The following is a 16,770-nucleotide window of genomic DNA, read 5'->3' on the forward strand; positions in this document are numbered from 1 at the left end:
CTTTTCTTTAGCAGCTTTTAGTATATTGTTTCTGTGCTGAATTTCTTTCTTTCTTTTTTTTTTTTTTTTGGTGCTGAATTTCTGGGATCTTGATTATTATATGTCTGGGTGTGGTTTTCATTGTGTTGATGTTATTTGGAGTTCTATATGCTTCGGTTATGTGAACGTCAGATTGTTGCCCCATATTTGGGAAGTTTTCTGCTATTACTTCTACCCATGTTCTTTTTATATCATTTGTATTGACTCTTTCCTTCTATTGATGCCTATTAGTCTCACATTGTTCATCTTTGCATCCTCTTGCAGGTATTGAATTATTTTTCCTGTATCCTAGTTGTTTTTAAGAGATCTTTTCTTTTTCATTAGGTACAGTGGTGTCTTTAAGGTCAGAAAGTCTATTTTCACTTTCACTTAAATGGTTTTGCCAGCTTGTGATTGAGGTTTTAATTTCCTGTATATCACTTTGAATTTGTTTCATACATTCTATTTCTTTCCTATACTGCTTATTCAGGGGTTCCATCATTTTTATATTCTGCTCTATTTTTTTTTTCAGTGTATTCGTTTGAAGCACTTAGTACTTCTTTGATTATAGTTGTCACTACATTTTTTAGTTCAGAAATTATTTCTGATCTGATTTCTTCTATACCTTTGTGCAGTTGTTTCTGTACTTCCAATGCTATTATTTCAGAGATACCAGGTGTGTGATTTCCAGTTTCCTCTATGCTAGTGTTTTCTGCATTTGTACTGGGTGGACTCCGGGCCTGAGACTACATTTTGTTCCTTCTCTTTGTCATTTTGTATACCACTGTCTTCTGACCTTTGGTGTAGAGCTTAGATAGAGTTATTACCTTAGCACAGGTCTGGATCTATGAAGTTCCGATTCCTCCAGGTGGGTGTTGCTTGGATCTGGCTGGGGTCTGGCTGCTATACTCCACTTCTTCCTGCTGCAGCCCTTGGAGTTGAATGAACGCTTTGTGTCACTCTGGCAAGATGTTCTGTTCCTGAATCAGCTGGATGGGTCTTACTCTAGCCTCTTTTCAGGGAGTTCTGCTAAAGGGTTCCACGCTGGGCCTGGGCTCAGTCTATTCAGGGTCCGGCAGCCCTGGGTCCTCTCACTCACTCACCGGGTCTCCGTTCTGGGTCTATTCCGGATCTGCGGGCCCCAGGGCGGTCTCATTCACATGCCCGACCTGGGCTCTGGGACTATTCAGGATACAGTGGCCCTGGGTTGTCTCCTCTTCTATTTTTTTTTTTTTAGCGGAACCGGGGATTGAACTCAGGGCGTTGCGCTTGCCAGGCAAGTGCTTATTCTACTGAGCTATCTCCCCGGCCCCTCCTCTTCTATTTTTAATTGAAAAAGAAAAAAAAAAAAAAGAACTCTTATGGTTTGTCATTTTAAAATGTCATTCAGCTAGAGTTTCTCCCAAGTTTCCTAAATGTTTATATAAAAGTGATATACATTGAGGGCCAAGGAGATAGTTTAGTAGCATAAGCACCTGTCTGAAAAGCCCAAGGTCCTGAGTTCAATCTCTAGTACCAAAAAAAAAAAAAAAAAAAGAAATATTTTGTTTCATAGTAATATTTCTATAAATAGTTGCTAGCATTATAAGTATTTTGTTTTGAGAGTACCAAATAGTACTATCTACCAATTTTATAACCTGGCTGTATTTTCAGTCAACTATATGGAGATCAGGCAAGCTTTTTTGACGCGGAAAAGGTGCCAAGAATTAAGCACAAGAAGAAAGGCACAGTGTCCATGGTGAACAATGGCAGTGATCAGCATGGATCTCAGGTTAGAAAATGGGTGGTTCATGTGCTTTGCTTACAAATGAAGGACTGGAAGGAGTCTACAAAGTTATCTTTTTAATTATTTAGTAATGAGAGAATATCATCAAAAATATTTTTAGAAAAAAAATTGCACTTTTGTTCTGTATTTAGAAACATTATAAGGTTAAAAGTGTAGCTCAGTTGTAGAATGTGGTTTAGTGTGTGCAAGGCCCTATGTTCAATCCCCAGCACTATAAAACAAAACACATTATTTTCTCATATATATAAGCCAAGCCTGTTATAAAGAAACTAGAAAATACAGAAAAGTACAAAGAAGAAAATAATACTATCTACAATCTCATCACCCATGAGTATGAATAGTTACATCTGTGGCCTCTTTTAGTATTTACTACTTATTTTAGAACAAATTATATTGAGTACTTTTCATTCACTGTGTTATATAATCCTCACACAACTCTTTTTAGGGTAAATGCTTTTATTTTCCACTCTTTTTGCTGGAGGAAGCTGGGTTATAGTTTGTTCAAGTATGTTAAATAATTGTGAATGTGTTGATATTTTATATGTAAAGTCTGTCTTTTTTCTTTTGAGACAGGGTCTCACTGTGTAGTCTAGGCTGACCTCAAAATTAGCAACCCTCCCACTGCAGTCTCCTAAGTGCTGGGACGTGTGTGCTCCCATGTCTGGCCCTAAAATCTGTGTTTTTATTTAACTCTAGTAAGAGGTGTATAAGAATTGGCAAATAAATGTAGAGTCTTGCTTGTGTGCATTTTTTGCCAGTTTATTAGTGATTTTAGTTAGAATTGTATATGTATTTTTAATGTTTACAATACTATGTGTCTTTTTGTATAGTTTCTTATTACTACAGGAGAAAATCTAGATTACCTTGATGGTGTTCATACAGTGTTTGGTGAAGTGACAGAAGGCATGGACATAATTAAGAAAATTAATGAAACCTTTGTTGACAAGGATTTTTTACCATATCAAGATATCAGGTGTGGTTACACTTTAGTATCTTGCATATACTAGAATATTGTGGTTTTTAATAGGTAGTGGCATGAATGAGACTGATGTGCATACGACTAGTTTATGAATAATTCTAAAATGAGGATTAACATAAGATGATAAAAATCTCTATAAAAAGATTTTGTATTTGTACTAGTTATAATTGCTTATGTTGGGAAAAATTATTTTTTTTTCTGGTACTGGGAATCAAACTCAGGACCTTGCACTTACTAGGCAAGTGGTTGTGCCACAAGATATATTCCATTCCATGGGAGAAATTATTAATGTTTTAGTTTTTGTTATTTATTTATTTATTTATTTTGGTGGTACCAGGGATTGAACTCAGGACATTGCACTTGCCAGGCAAGCACTTATTCTACTGAGCTATCTCCCTGGCCCCTATGTTTTAGTTTTTAAAATGCAAGTTATTGAGAAATTGGTCAAAAGTACTAAGATTTAGTTATATCCTCAGGTCATGTAGAGTTAAAAAATTAATAAAAAGCATAATGCTCATTAAAGTGTCCTGTAGATTAGTAATATCTAAGGGCAAGTTGCAGGTTTTTTGGCTAATCCACTTAGACTTAGTTACTTTTTTTGTTGCTGAAACAAAATACCCAACACCGAAGGTTAAAGGAGGAAAGGTTTATTTAGCTCACAGTTTGTAGAGGCTTCAGTCTGTCATTGCTGGTTCTAAGAGTAGCTAGCAAAAGGGCAGTCGTTCATGGTGGCAGAAGATACCAACAGCTGTAAGAGAGAAGGGTAAACAAGCCTCTTTCTTCTATTTTATGCAAGCTACCTGCCTTAGGATGAGTGTAGAGCTCATAATACTGTTAATGCCAGCATCGGACTATAAATTGCTTACAATCTGTAAATTCAGCTACCTTAGAAAAGCTGGCCTTCCTTGAACCATAAGGCTTTGGTGGGGGGGTTACCTAGACACAAACCATAACAAACACTTGGTTTTTATAACATAGGAAAGTAAAATATGGATTCTGAAATAAATATAACATTTGACTTGGATTTATTTTGTAAGGATAAATCATACAGTGATTTTAGATGATCCATTTGATGACCCTCCCAATTTATTAATTCCTGATCGATCACCAGAACCCACAAGAGAACAATTAGATGTAAGTAAAATCTACTAACTGCATGTACTGTACATTAATGGCTTGTGATGATGTAGCTTATTATTATTAAAACTTCTTCATAGTAGTTATCTTGCTTGATCAATTAAACAAGTTTTATCACATAACTCTAGTTAGGTGAATAGCTTTAAAACCAAATTAAACTGTCACCTTGTGAGGGAACTTTTCAACTGAGGATACTTTGGAGTCAGACTAGGGCCCAGACATTTCTGAGTAGTAGTACAGACTCTCTCTGGCATTTTATCTGTCAATTTCTGCTTATAATACTTTTTCATAGCTGAATTTATGATTGAAATTAGTGCTCACTTTTAAGATCATTTATCTTCTTCCTTTAATACTTAGTTGAATAACAGATAATAGCTGTGTGTTTATTTTGGTTGTATAATGAACTGGAAGCCCCATCTGGCTAGTATGTATGTATGTACTTATTATTAACATTTATTTATTTATTTATTTATTTATTTATTTATTTATTGTGTGTTTGTAGGGAAGGTCTACAGGGTGTTCAGGGTCTCATTACTAAATCGGACTTATAGTGATCTGCCTGTTTATAGTCTCTCAAGAGCTGGGATTACAGGCGTGTGCCACCACACCCACTCTGAATTGCATCTCAGCATGCCCTGGGGGTGGGGCCAGCACAGCAGCCATGGGGATCAAACTCCTGGCCCCTGGGCCTGCTTGCAGGCACTTTAATCTGGTGAGCTCTTTGGCCGGCCCTTAGCTAGTCTGTAATTAATTAAAATCAGTTTTCAGTGAATTTTAAGTTTGTTTGCAGTTTCTATTCAAACACATTTGGTGGAACTAAGAATAAACCATAAGTCTTCCAAGTTTCTCAGATTTTTTTTTTTTATTTTTTTTTTTTTTTTTTTTTATTTTATTTTATTTTTTTTGCAGAGCCAGGGATTGAACTCAGGCCCTTGCACTTGCCAGGGAAGCGCTTACTCTACTTAGCCATCTCCCCGGCCCCTCAGATTTTTTGTGTTCTTTATGTATCAGTAAATTCTGCCTTACAGAGTGGTCGAATAGGAGCAGATGAAGAAATTGATGACTTCAAAGGAAGATCAGCTGAAGAAGTAGAAGAAATAAAGGCAGAAAAAGAGGCCAAAACTCAAGCTATTCTTTTAGAGATGGTAAGACAATTATCTTTGTTCAAATAGTTGTTTTGAAGCATATTTAACATAATTTATCTAATTTGGGTTCTTGTCTTAAAATAGTAAAAATTTAGTGAAGAGTTTTTTTTCTGGATTAGTAGCATGAGAGTAAGCAAATTAGTGTCAGGTACCTTTTTGAAAAAATGGAGAGTAGATATCTAATTCGTAAATATTAATTTCAGTTGTTAAACATTCATGTAATTTTATTTTATTTTTTAATTTTTTTTTGGTGGAACTAGGGATTGAACTCAGGCCCTTGCACTTGCCAAGGAAGCGCTTATTCCACTGAGCCATCTCCCTGGCCCCAGTTCATATAATTTTAAATGAATATATATTAGGTTGATTTTTTTTTTTTTTCCCTGAGGCAGGTTCTCGCAGTGCATTTCACAGTCCAGCATATTAGGAGGCCAGGAGATTTGTGTACCCCTATTTTTTTTTTTTTTTTTTTAATGAATTTAGGACAGAGTCTACAGGGCATATAGGATCTCACTACATAGATTGGACTCATAGTGATCCTCCTGTTTTCAGCCTCCCAAGCACTCACAATGCATTTCAGACTGGTCTTGAACTCACTTTGTAGCCCAGATAGGGCTTGAACTTGCAGTGATCCTCCTGCCTCATCACCTGAGTTGTGGGAATATAGGCATGTACCACTATACCTGGCTTTAGACTGAATTTTATATATCTATATTATTGTGCCACTCAAATACTGAGATGAAATGTAGAACTGATGCTAGAGATGTAGCTTAATGGTAGAGTGCTTAACATGTGCAAGGAGAGGGTTTAATCCCTAGCCCCAATAAATAAAAAAAATACGTATGTACATAGTAGAATAATAGTTGAATAATAAAATAAATCTGGGTAGAAACTGATCACTCTAAAATATACTTTCTCTATATTATTAATAGTATGAAGTCATTTGAGGAATAATTGTGATCTTTATAAAAATTTATGTTAGCATTATCTGACTAATAACAAAGGGTATAATTTCAAAAACTTTCATGAAATAAACAAAAATTGAAAATGCACATTTTAAGGAACATACTATATATCTAAGGATATTAACCTAGAGCAACCAATACCAAAACAAATTTTAAGATAGTTACTAGGTTTAGAAGAAAGACTTTGTGCAGCAGTCCAAAAGAGCAAGAGACTAATAAGAGAAAGATTACTGTATTATCATTCAACTGTAGAAATTTAGGAAGTTTATTACCAGAAGAGAAAATGGGTTAGCTTGACATGGTGGTGCATGTCTAAATCCTAGCACTTGGGAGGCAGGAAGATCACTGTGAGTTTGAGGCCAGCCTGGGTGACATAGAGACCCTGTCTCAAAACCAAACAGTGAACAAACAAAAAAAAGATTAATACTTTTAAAACTTTCTGTTTTTAGGTAAATTTAAGCTTATGGAAAAGTATGCAAAATTTCTATATACATTTTAGCCAGATGCACCAGTTTTTAACATTTTGCTACATCTGCTTTTCTGTTCTGCTTATACATGGACATAAACACACTTTTTTTTTTTTTTTTTGACAATTTGAAAGTATGTTGCCTATCATTTTCCTTTATTTCCTAGTCACTGTAAATCCAAAGGACAGCAAGGGTCCTATTTATGGTACAGTTCTCAAAATCAGAAAATTCAAATTAGTTTATCTATCTATCTATCTTTCTTTCTTTCTTTCTTTCTTTCTTTCTTTCTTTCTGTTTGGTTTTTCTATGTAGTTTAGGCTGGTTTTGGAGTCACTGTGTAACTCCGATTGGCCTCAAACTTACAGTGCTTCTTCTGCCTCATCTTCCTAAGTGCTGGCGTTACAGGCATGTGCTCCTAAACCTGGCTAAATACCTCATGAAAATACAATTTTTTCACAGTGAAAGTAGTATCATCATCTTTCTCACTATTCCTTCACTGGTTCTTCAGTGGAAAGTGTTATAATATTTAGTGTAGTAGTTGACTTGTGAAGTTGACTTTATTTTGGTTAAAGTAGAAGGCCAGAGGTTGAGGATTTAAGAAAAAAACCTAGAAATACTGTTCTGGAATTGTCCCTGTTTCCTTTTTTTGAGAGGGTCTCCCTCTGTAGCCCAGGCTGGCCTCGAACTCATGGGGATCCTCCCTCCTCTGCCTCCTGAGTCCTGGGATTACAGGCATATGCCACCTTCCCAGCCAGTGTTATATATTGAGCAATAATGTAGAATGAATTGGGCATTGCAAATCATGTAAAGCTAGATTTAGTATGATAGTTTTCAAAAGTTCAAAAATAAGCAAAACTAAACAAGTTGCTTAGGGATGTATATATAGTAAAATTCTAAAGATTTGCAAGAGAATAGACCCAAAGGAAGTAAAAAAGCTGGATGTTTATAATCTCTTGTGAGGGAGGCAGAGAGGAAACAGGACCAAGGACTATTATTAGTTCTTATGTTAGGTGGTTTTTTTATTTTTCTGCTTCATTAATTTAGATATACTTTATATAAATTCTTTTTAAAAAATAAAAAATACTTGTGCAAAAGAAAAAAGTAATTATAATTGGGTCTTTGAAGACTTATCTGGGTTCACATCCCACCTCTGTTATACTCTGCTCTTAAGACAATTATTTCCTTACTCCTTTTGAATTTCATGTTTTTTAATGTATTATTTTATTTTATTTTTTCTTTATTTAGTGCAGAGTCTACAGGTTTTCACTACATAGATCGGACTTGTAGTGATGCTTCCTGTTTTCAGCCTCCCAAGTGCTGGGATTACAGGTGCACTCCACCACACCCAGTCTCAGTTGCTGCCCCTGGGGTGGGGCCGGCTTGGCAGGCTAGGGATGGAACCCCTGGCCCCTGCGTCTGCCTAAAGCACTTTAGTCCCTTAGCTATGGCCAGCCCCTTTTTGTTTTTTTGTTATTTTTTTTTTAAATGGAATTTGCAGAGTTGTTTTAGGAACTAGCAGTAATAGGGCTGGAAACCATGACCCATGCCTTTAATGCCAACACTCTCAGAAGCTGAGGCAGAAGGATCACAAGTTTAAGCCTCCTTGGGCAACTCACTTAAGAAGACACTGTCTCAAAATAAAAAAGTAAGAAAAAGATTCAGAATGTAGTTCAGTTAGAATCTCTGGGTTCAATTCCTGGCACTGCAAAAAACAAAGAATTAGCAATGCATTGGGAGTGTTCACATCTGGTGTTTGCACAAGGTATGGATTAGGTAAATATTAGCCATTAATATTGTTAGTGTGAAGAATGTGTAGTTTCAAATTTTTAAATCTTTAGATTTCTTTTTCTGAGCTGTAGTGTTTGCAGTGTAAATTTAGAGGTTTTAAGGACATCAGTGTTGAAGACTTGGATGCAGTATTTAGAACAAAAACTAAATGAAGGAAATGATTTATATCCTTGCTTATTTATAATTTAGGTGGGAGACCTACCTGATGCAGATATTAAGCCACCAGAAAATGTGCTGTTTGTGTGTAAATTGAATCCGGTAACTACCGATGAGGATCTGGAAATAATATTCTCAAGATTTGGCCCAATAAGAAGGTAATGGCTAGAGTTAGTGAATGAGAAATCTAGTAATATCTTGGTATTAGTTGGTGGTTTTCTAATGGCAATTGGTGAGTCTCTGAAGTTTGGGTGAATTTAATACTGTTGAATTTTTGCAGGTAAGTGTTTGGATAGTAGGGAAGAAAAGATATATGCACACATACACACAGATTAAATATTTGAATGATTCAGTCTTGACAGAAAGATTTTTTATCTTAACACAAGAAATGAGTGGGGTGATTTAAGTCTAGTTCTGTAATATTTTCAAGAGTATTCTTTAATATTTAAAATATTAGGGCCAGCCAGATAGCTGATAAAAGTCCCTACTTAGGCAGATGCAGGGACTAGGGTTTGATCCCCAGCATGCTATGCCAGCCCCACCCCTGGGGCACGCTGAGCCTGCCACTGAGACTGGGTGTGGTGGTGCATACCTGTAATCCCAGTGCTGGGGAGGCTGAAAACAGGAGAATCACTATGAGTCCAAGCTGTGTAGTGAAACCTTATACCAAATATATAAAAAAAAAAAAATAAGAGGGGCTGGGGAGATAGCTCAGTTGAATAAGCACTTGCCTGGCAAGCTCAAGGGCCTGAGTTCAATCCCCAGCTCTGCCAAAATAAATAAATAAATAAAGAAAGAAAGAAAGAAAGAAAGAAAGAAAGAAAGAAAGAAAGAAAATTCCAAAGCATGGACTTAATATTTATATATGCATGAATATACATGTACTATTTTAAAGTAACATCCCACAATTTGTCTATGTTTGGACTAGAATTATGATTGAAAAATTTAGCAATTTATTATAGGAAAATTAAATATTTTAGTTTTATTCTTCCTTCATTGCTTAGGGAATATAGGACTATAGGCCTAGGAGGAGCAATCAGTAGAATTCAGATAATTTAGTTATTGGATTGATGAACTATTTTTTTAAAAAAAGAATAATTATTGAAGAAATTGGAGAAATACAGATCTGTGATTTTAACTTCATCATTTAAGAGCTGACTTATTTTCTTTGGTTTTGAAGAGTGAGAGTGAATGGTTTTTATTCTAAATCACTTTATAAAACTTTCTTTTAGTTGTGAAGTTATCCGAGATTGGAAAACAGGAGAGTCACTCTGTTATGCTTTCATTGAATTTGAGAAGGTATGTCTTAATCTAGATATTTTAGGTTGGGTGTTTTTGGCTTTTTAAATTAATTATTTGTATGTGTGTGTGGCACTGGAGTTTGAACCCAAGACCTCATGTTAGGCAAGTACTCTACATTGAGCCATGTCCCCAGTCCTCTTTTTATTTTTTATTTTGAGTTGGTCTCACTACATGGCCTAGGCTGGCCAGCCTTGAACTTGAACATCTGCTTTCTGCTTCAGCCTTCCAAGTAGGTGGGATTACAGGTATGTGCCACCATGTATTTATTTCTTTTTTCTTTTTTCATTTATTCAGTGTGGGTGATTGAGCTCAGAGCCTTCACACTAAACTATATCCTCAGCTCTTTTCATTTTTATTATTTGTATTTTTGAGACAGGGTCTCACTATGTAGTTTAGCCTGGCCTTGAACTCACTATGTAGCCCAGGTTGTCCTCAAACTTGTGGCAGTCCTCCTGCCTCAGCCTCCATAGTGCTGGGATTACAGGCCCATGCCACCATGCCTATCTGATATCCCGAGCTCTTCTTAACTTTATATTTTAAGTCCAGTTTTGCTTTGAACTTATTATGTAGCCTAGATTCAACTCGGACTCACAGTGATCCTCCTGTCTCAGCCTTCTGAGTACTGGGATTATAGGTATGCACCACCATGTCTGGCTTTTTAAATATAGAGATGGGGTTTTCCTATATTGCCAAGTTTTGCTTCTTTTTCCTTAAGTTACTGGGGTGGGCCTTAAATTTGTGATCTTCATGCTTTCCACCTCCTGAGTAGCTGACATAAGCATGTGCCATTGTGCCTGGCTATTTTGTTTTTATATGATATTAAACATGAACAATTAAAAAACTCTGTTGAGTTTCTGGGATTTCATTTTCTGTTTTGCTTTTTTTGAGACAGGGTTTCACTATGCAGTTCAGGCTGGCCTTGAACTTGCTTTGTAGCCCAGGCTGGCCTGAACTCACAGTGATCCTCCTGCCTCAGCCTCCTGAGTGCTGGACTTACAGGTATGTGCCACATTGCCTGGCTTGCATTTTCTTTAGGCACCCAAGAAAGCTTTCTTTTATTTACAAAGGGAGTAAATACAATATTGACTTTTTTTTTTTTTTAAGATAGGGTCTCACTATGTAATACAGCCTGGACTTTGTGCCACCATGCCCAACCTCTTGATTTTAATACATATATAGGTTCAGGTGCAGTCTGCCTGATTTTATCTTCAGAACTTTTCAAGTTTTGGGCACAGTCCTTCGTGATGATCATTTGTTGTTACTAAGTTTAACTACATTATTTGGCCTCATTTCCATGGTTGGTAGTTTCTTTGTGTTTTGAGTCTATATTTTTTGTATGTTAGGCAAGTTCTGTGCTTTGAGCTATTTGAACCAAAGTTTTTTAAAAATTGAATTAAATACATATGGAAAATGTATAAATCATAAATGAACAGTTTGATGAATTACTACACAAGTAACACATGTAAGTTTTCACTTAAGACATATAAAACACTTAGAAAAAAAATTACGAGCATCCTGGGAGCCCTGTATCTTTCCAGTAATTTCCCTATCAATTTTAATATCACATTATTTCACTTAATTTTTGTATAAATGAGAATACTTACTTTGTGTCTAGATTCTTTTGCTAGTGTTGCATGTGTTTTCATTTTGCTGTTGGTAGACACTTGAGTCCTTCCTAATTTTTAGTTATTGTGCATGTTGCAATTACAAACTTTATTTATATACTATGTTTTTAGTTATTTTTAATTTTTATAGTAAATGTTCCATAAATACTTCATTTGGGGTGTGTGTGTGTGTGTGTGTGTGTGTGTGTGTGTGTGTGGTATATATCTAGGAATGAATTATTGGGCCACAGAGTAAGTAGAGCATTAGTATATAACTAATCAGTTTTCTAGGGTGGTTATATTAGTTTTCACTTATCAGTTCATGGCCATCTATGTTTTCCCATATCATAACCTCTTGATAATGGCCAGTCTTTTTAATTTGATCCATTATAGTAGAAGTGTAATAGTCTTATTGTGGCTTATTTCACATTTTCCTGGTTGCATATCTTTCCCTGTGTTCATCCCATTTGATAGCCCTTTTTGAGTTTTTTGTGGTTTTTGAGTTAGTGTCTTGCTATGTAGCCTAGACTGGCCTCAAACTCATGAGGTTCCTGCCTCTGCTTCCTGACAGCTGAGGTTACATGACTACCACAACACCTGGCTGGCTGTCCTTTTTAAGTGAAGTACCTACATAAGACTTGCCCGATTTTCAATTTGGCAATCTGCCTTTTTGTTTATTTGTGAGAGTGGGAGTCCTAGCTTTTTTTTTTTTTCCCAAATATCTTCTGTTCAGTGGATTTTTTTCTTTCATAATGCTGTCTTTTAATAAATATAAATTTCTAATTTTAATTTAGTTCAGTTTGTCAGTATTTTTCTTCCTTTCTCATGGCCTATTAAAAAAAAAATAGTGCACGCTGTCTTTTTCTCTCATCGCTTTTGCTGTCTTCAAGTGCCATGAATTGTTGTCTCTCTGCCATTTGCTACCCTGCCTTGGAGCCAGCCAATTAGGGCCTGAAACCTCTATAAGCTAGAAGCTAAATAAACCTTTCCTTCCTTAAATAAAAAGTCTTTGCCTGCTCTAAAATCACAAAGAGGGCCGGGGAGATAGCTCAGTGGTCTGAGTGCCTGCCTGGCAAGTTCAGGGACCTGGGTTCAATCTCTGGTACAGGGTTTGATCCCCAGTACAGCCCTGTGCCATGCTAGCCACCAAAACTGGGCGTGGTGATGCACACCTGTAATCCCACCACTGGGGAGGCTGAAACAGGAGGATCACTACGAGTCTGAGCTGTGTAGCGAGACCCTGTACCAAATACATAAATTAAAAAAATAAAATAAAATCATGAAGATATTCTCTATTTTTTAGAAGCTTTGTTAGATTATTCCCTATTTGAATCTGTGATTTATTTTTTGGGCATTATGTGGGTTATATTAAGTTGCATTTTTCTTGTACTGGATAGCCAAGAGGTCTGGTATCATTTATTGAAAGGGTTGTCATGTTCACACAGGCTCTATGGGGCCACCTTTGCTATAAATCAAGTGTCCACATATGTGTAGTGTCTGTTTCTGGTTGTTCTGATGTTCCACTGGTCAGTTTTTGTCTGTTTGTATGCCACTGTTTTTATTATTGTTGTGTTAATCACCATATGTATAATGTCTACATATCTTATTTTTTATTTTTTAAATTTTATTTATTTGTGTGTGTGTGTGTGTGTGTGTGTGTGTGGCCAGCTCAGCCCACCAGGGGGCGCGGCTGGCTGGCATGTGGTACTGGGGGGATTGAACCGTGGTCCCTTTGCTTTGCTAAGCTTGTTCAAATAGGTGCTTTAGACCACTGAGCCATCTCACCAGCCCCATGTCTACATATCTTGTAGTGTGAATTCTTCAATTTTATTATTCTTGAAGAGTGTCTTGACTATTTTATTTTGTTTTGGCTATTTATACATGCATTTCCATGTATATTTTTGACTATCGATTTCAAAGAGATTTTTGAACTATTAAGTATATTTATATATATATATATTTTGCAAATACTATAGTGAAAAAATGATCTAACAATTTAGAAAATCTTTCCCCATTTTCTTTTTGGGATAATGGCACAGTGATAGAATTAAACTTGTCCAAGTCTAATCAGTTTCATCAAATGTAATATTGGTTGTCATGTGCTAGATGGTATTATTACTGATGGGGATGTCTGTGTCTTCATGGAGTTAATAATTCTTTGACTTTATTAACCAATATGTATTAGTTCTTTTTTCTTTTTTTAAAACTTTCTGCAAAGCTTTAGTCCAGAGGGACTCAGTCCTTGTTGGCAGCTGCCTTCCTCATGGCAGCCAGGACATTGCTCAGCTCCTCACACTTCCTCTTGGTGTGGATGTGTGTCCCCACCTTTTTCTTGATAAACTTGAGGGCACATTTGTCCTTGGACACCTTGAGCAGCTCCATGGCATGCCGTTTGTAGGGGGCAAAGCCACACGCCTCCCGGATCATGTCCCGAGTGAACTTGGTGTTTTTGGTGAGGTGTCCACGATGGCAGCTGTGCCTTGGTTTGTTCACATTCTTAGTCACCTTGTGGCCCTTGTTGAGGCCCACGGCCATGGGACAGCGGAGGGCCATTGCTACTGTTCTCCAGTGGTTGCTGTGGTGGAGCTGTATTAGTTCTTGACACACATGGGTAAATAAATATGATTGTAATGAGTTCTTTTATCCGGTTCTCTTGGAATTCTGTTTAGTATATCGTAAACAGACAAAAGGATAAATATCCACGAATATAGAAGAAATTTGATTAGTGCCACATTGAAATATCTTACTCTGGTCTTCAGATGTCAGAAACAGGCATAGATTTTGTGAAGTAATGATAGGAATGCTTCTTGTGTAGCACAGCCCTAGCTATCACGGGCCCACAATGCATGATTTAAAATTTTAGGGAATTTCTGTGCTTCAGAATTTAAAATGTTTTAGGCCTGTTATGTTGGCTCATGCCTGTGATCCCAGCACTCAGGAGGCTGAGGCAGGAAGATTGCCACAAATTTGAGGCCAGCTTGGGCTACAAAGTGAGTTCAAGGCAAGCCTGAAGTGCAGAATGAGATCCTGTCTTAATAAAAACAAAGGAACAACAAAAATTTAGAATTCTTCACAATTAAGAAATATATACTTTGTGGATACCCTAGTACACACTCTGTGTGTGTGTGTGTGTGTGTGTGTGTGTGTGTGTGTGTGTGTGTACATAGACACATACTACATCTGTGGATTAGATAGTACCCCTCTGGCCCAACATTCTATAATGAGTCACAGTATTTTACAGTGAAAGAAATGGATATTTGTATCAAGTCAGTTTTTAAAAAAGGCCATTGGCTCCCTTTAAGTCAGGTATTGCTGCCAAACTGCTGGCATTTTTTGTTCTTGTTTTTATTTTGGTGCTAAGATTTCTTTAGGGCTTCATGCATTTATGCACTTGCTCTGCTACTGACCTATATTCATAATCTCTTGTTTTTAAGACCAAATTTATGAAAACAGCTTTTACTTTTTGAGATACAGTATTTTTGGGTTGTGGATAAAAGTGATCATAGATTTGTGCTGTGTGACTGTTATCTTAAGTGTGTGTATATGTTCAGACTGCCAAAATTTAAAATCCTGGCTTTGACCTATAATGTGTGACCTTTAATAACTTATGTATCTCATTAAACTTCTGCTGTCTCACTGAAAAAGTGGGACTAATAATAGTTTACCTCATAAGGTTGTTACTAGAGTTGAAATAACACAAAACATTTAATAATGTATGATGTGTAATAACTACTCACGTATTTCAGTGACAACAGACTATGTATGTTCTATCTCGTCCTAGCTATAGAAATCTTTCCCATAAATATTTGTTTTTAATGATTATTGAAAGGAAGAAGATTGTGAGAAAGCATTCTTCAAAATGGATAATGTCCTTATAGATGACAGAAGAATACACGTGGATTTTAGCCAGTCTGTTGCAAAGGTTAAGTGGAAAGGAAAAGGTAAGTTGGTTTATTTTCTTTTATTTTTTCTCTGTGCTTGAGCTCTGTGTCTACTTGTAAGGGCTACATCCCCTGCCTTCCAAGATGATTTTTGAGTGAATTTCTTCATGTTTTTCTCAAATAAAATGTTACTTAGGTAAGAGAGATGCTTTGACTTCACATATGTCATCATAAACATATTTTATTTTTTATTTTACTTTTTTGGTACCGAGGATCAAACTAGGACCTTACACTTGACAGACACTTATGCTGCTGAGCTGTCTCCCTGGCCCACGTCTTTTATTTTTCATCTTAGTTAATCCTGAGATAAATTATCTATTTTTATAGATTAGTGAGACTCCTACCAGCAGGCATACGGCAAATCATTGATAAAACAATGTCAATTTCTTACTGTTTCCAGTTATCTTGCTTTTTTTTTTTGGTGGTACCAGGGATTGAATTTAGGACCTTGTGTTTGCCAGAGAGGCATTTATTCCACTGAGCTATCTCCCTGTCCCCCCTTTTTTGTTTCCAGTTATCTTAAGTTTTGTCATAGTCTGTTTCATATTATGTGAAACATTGTGTGTTTGTCATTTTTATTTTCAGAGTCTCTAGACTGGCTAAGTACGGTCATTTTTTTTTTTTGCGGAACTGGGGATTGAACTCCGGCCCTTGCGCTTGCCAGGCAAATGCTTATTCTACTGAGTCATCTCCCTGGCCCCAAGTACAGTCATTTTGTCTTTGGCCTTTATCTTCTTTTTTTTTTTCTGTCTTGTTTGTATCTTCCTTAAATCTCTGACAATCAAAGACTCTATGGTTCATAATCCACATCTTTCCTTATGCCTCCAGTTTGCTTTGCTCATACACGGACTCCAGACCCTTGTATAGGGAGCCTTCCCACAGGAAGCACTAGGAAGTGGTAGTTGAGGGGATAGGAAAGGCAGGCCTGGCGGCAGGTCTGGAACATGTGTGCAAACAGCCCTCCTGTGGTAAGGACCTGGGCTGACGAGTAGAGAAGCTGCATGCGTGCTCTTCTTTTATGGCCCTGCTCCTGGAGGCCAGCCAGGATGTAACAGTAGCCTTATGTTCTTAAAAAGATTGTTCTGTTTTGTCACTTGAGAGGAATAAAAGTGCCTGTAAGCCAGCATTTCAAACCAGTACATTTTTCTTTGGCATTCTCATCAACCCTCTCATGATATCTTTAGTGAACTTCTATGTACATTCTGCTGTCTCCTGCCAGGCTGGTTCTCTGTTGAGAAATAGGTCAGGGATCTTCAGTGCCTCATTTCTTCCAAGTTTAGGTCTTTCCGATCCCAAATTTAGGTCCCAAATCTTCAGTTTCCACCAGACTTAATATTCTCATGGACTTAGTGGCTATGCTTATACACTGTATTATTGACATTTATTTGAAAATTTGATGTTGTAATATTCACATGTATCATTAGATGGCAGCATATGCCTACCTAGCAAAATGGATATTTGATTTTTGTTCAAATAAGAGTGGAG

General features: G+C 36.7%; 1 protein-coding gene and 1 pseudogene across 1 annotated transcript in view; one reads left to right on the forward strand and one right to left on the reverse strand.

Annotated features, from left to right (window-relative positions):
* The window catches only part of Ppil4 (peptidylprolyl isomerase like 4), a 42,012-nt gene that overhangs the window by 7,294 nt on the left and 17,948 nt on the right, over positions 1–16,770 (forward strand). The window contains exons 4-10 of the mRNA XM_004645477.2: positions 1,672–1,789; positions 2,635–2,777; positions 3,821–3,917; positions 4,949–5,065; positions 8,472–8,596; positions 9,671–9,737; positions 15,174–15,285. Of these exons, the coding sequence (XP_004645534.1) occupies positions 1,672–1,789; positions 2,635–2,777; positions 3,821–3,917; positions 4,949–5,065; positions 8,472–8,596; positions 9,671–9,737; positions 15,174–15,285 (779 nt within the window). The remainder of the gene's footprint in view (positions 1–1,671; positions 1,790–2,634; positions 2,778–3,820; positions 3,918–4,948; positions 5,066–8,471; positions 8,597–9,670; positions 9,738–15,173; positions 15,286–16,770) is intronic.
* Positions 13,580–13,897, reverse strand: LOC105744116 (annotated as a pseudogene).

The sequence above is a fragment of the Octodon degus genome, unplaced genomic scaffold, assembly GCF_000260255.1.
Source record: "Octodon degus isolate 3935 unplaced genomic scaffold, OctDeg1.0 scaffold00229, whole genome shotgun sequence".
In the NCBI taxonomy this organism is placed as follows: Eukaryota; Metazoa; Chordata; class Mammalia; order Rodentia; family Octodontidae; genus Octodon; species Octodon degus.